The sequence below is a fragment of the Elaeis guineensis genome, chromosome 8 (genome assembly GCF_000442705.2).
Source record: "Elaeis guineensis isolate ETL-2024a chromosome 8, EG11, whole genome shotgun sequence".
NCBI lineage: Eukaryota > Viridiplantae > Streptophyta > Magnoliopsida > Arecales > Arecaceae > Elaeis > Elaeis guineensis.
The window spans coordinates 17,848,299-17,850,109 of record NC_026000.2 but is presented as its reverse complement, the minus strand read 5'-3'; the positions used below and the strand labels follow the sequence as shown (position 1 = coordinate 17,850,109).

The 1,811-nt window shown below is 42.3% G+C and overlaps 1 protein-coding gene across 1 annotated transcript; it reads right to left on the bottom strand.

Moving 5' to 3' along the window:
* Positions 1-208: 208 nt before the first annotated feature.
* On the bottom strand, positions 209-963 carry LOC105049922 (copper transporter 1). The gene has a single exon (XM_010929720.3). The coding sequence runs from the start codon at positions 898-900 to the stop codon at positions 469-471; it is 432 nt and encodes a 143-aa protein (XP_010928022.1). The 5' UTR covers positions 901-963; the 3' UTR covers positions 209-468.
* Positions 964-1,811: the final 848 nt, after the last annotated feature.

Sequence of the window (1,811 nt, the reverse complement as noted above, 5' to 3'; positions counted from 1 at the left end):
GCCCAGTTAATTCTTTTTGTTAGAGATTTAGCAGCTGGAATACTATTTGGAACATCGTAACAACTGTTCAATCTCCCTGAGGTGCTCCTCAGGAAACAAGCAACAACGTTAACACACTACTTATTAGGCTATAAACCAAATGAAACTGAGGCCCAAGAAAATTGGTTTCCGATGAAAACTTATTGGACAGAAAACATCTGCACCCTCATTTTCAAACAAAATTTACAACCAATATAATTTAAAAGTTACATAATCAGAATTACAATCACATTCCAAACCAAAGATTTTTACATATATTGCACCAGTAAATCACCAGCACACTTAAAAGCATGGATCTTTTATAGTGCGCAGCTTGCACCATATGGTATTTAGCAGCACTCGATGGCCACCATTAAAAAATGGACAGCCATCAAATAAGACGGTGACACAGCGTACCTTGTTGGATCGCCATTTGTCTTAAATAGCAAATCAACAGGCACAAGCCATAGGGGGAAGATCTCCCTTGGTCCCCTCGGCCGACAGCTTCCGTGTTTGGAACCCCGAGCTGCCAAAGAGAGAGAACCCCAAGGCATGCCCCAGTATCGCGGCGATCAACACACCAACGTTGAAGGACATGACGGCGAGCATGACCAAGTAGGCGAGCCCGGCGCGGACCGCGTACATGGCCGTCCGAGCGAGCCCGGCCGCAGTATGGCCCCAACGAGGCCTGACCACGCGGCAGAAGTTGAACCACTCGACGAGGACGGCGAACAGGAAGACGACGACGAGGGCCAGGGAGTACATGCCACCCCTGGTGCCGGGCCAACCCCGGAAGAGAATGTCCGAGGTCTCGCCCCAGAAGAAGGTCATGTGGGTGTAACGCTTGTCCGGGGCCATGTTGCCCATCCCCGAGTGATCCATGGACGAATACTAGCTGCGAGGAAGAGGCTGCTCTTCGCTGTTTTCTGTTGTCGTTGGATAAAAAGGCTGGAGAGTGTGTGGTACTTCTTGCAAGGGGGCGGTGGGTTGTACTGGATGGTGGATGAGAGCGAGCAGTTTGCAGTGGATTGGGGTTGTATCTTCCTTGCGAAGGAACGATTCAACTTCCTTCGCGTGAATCTACCGTTGGCTCGTGCATTGGACGCTTTGAGAGTTGTGCAGGTGATGAATAGTGTCATCCGGAATGTGAAAGAAGATCGATAATTCTTTCGCGCGAAAGATACAACCCGAACCGGGTTTGCAGTACGAGTCGCAAGGAGATTGGTAGTACACAGCTGGAAATAATGAATTTGCAGTACAAGCATGAGCAGGAGTTTTCCTTTTTTTTTTTCCTGATAAGAGGGAACGAGCAGGTTTTAAAACGACGGCTGGTATGTCGCGACGCGGTCTTCACAATGGTTTCATGGATTGATTGTTATTTATTTATTTATTTATTTTGATGAATAGAGATTGATTGTTAAAAAGTGGACAGACTTCTGATCCAAAAAAAAAAAAAAATGATGAACTAGCAGTTATTTATCATAACAATCGTTATATATATATATATATATATGATGGGAATGATTATTTTGTTGATGAAAATGAAGAATAATTATTATTCGCTTTAACATTTTTCACCGTTGATTTGAGTGTTAAGTTTAAATCTTTGCATTTGTCAGAAAAATAATTTTGTATAAAATGATAGTGTTATTCTTTTTCAATAATCAATCATTATTTTTCGTTACAGCATGAATAGCAATCATTATAATAGTCTTTATTTTTTCATAATTAGTGATCTCAGTTCATATAAATTTGTATGAGTAATTATTAATATAAATATCATAATAATTAAC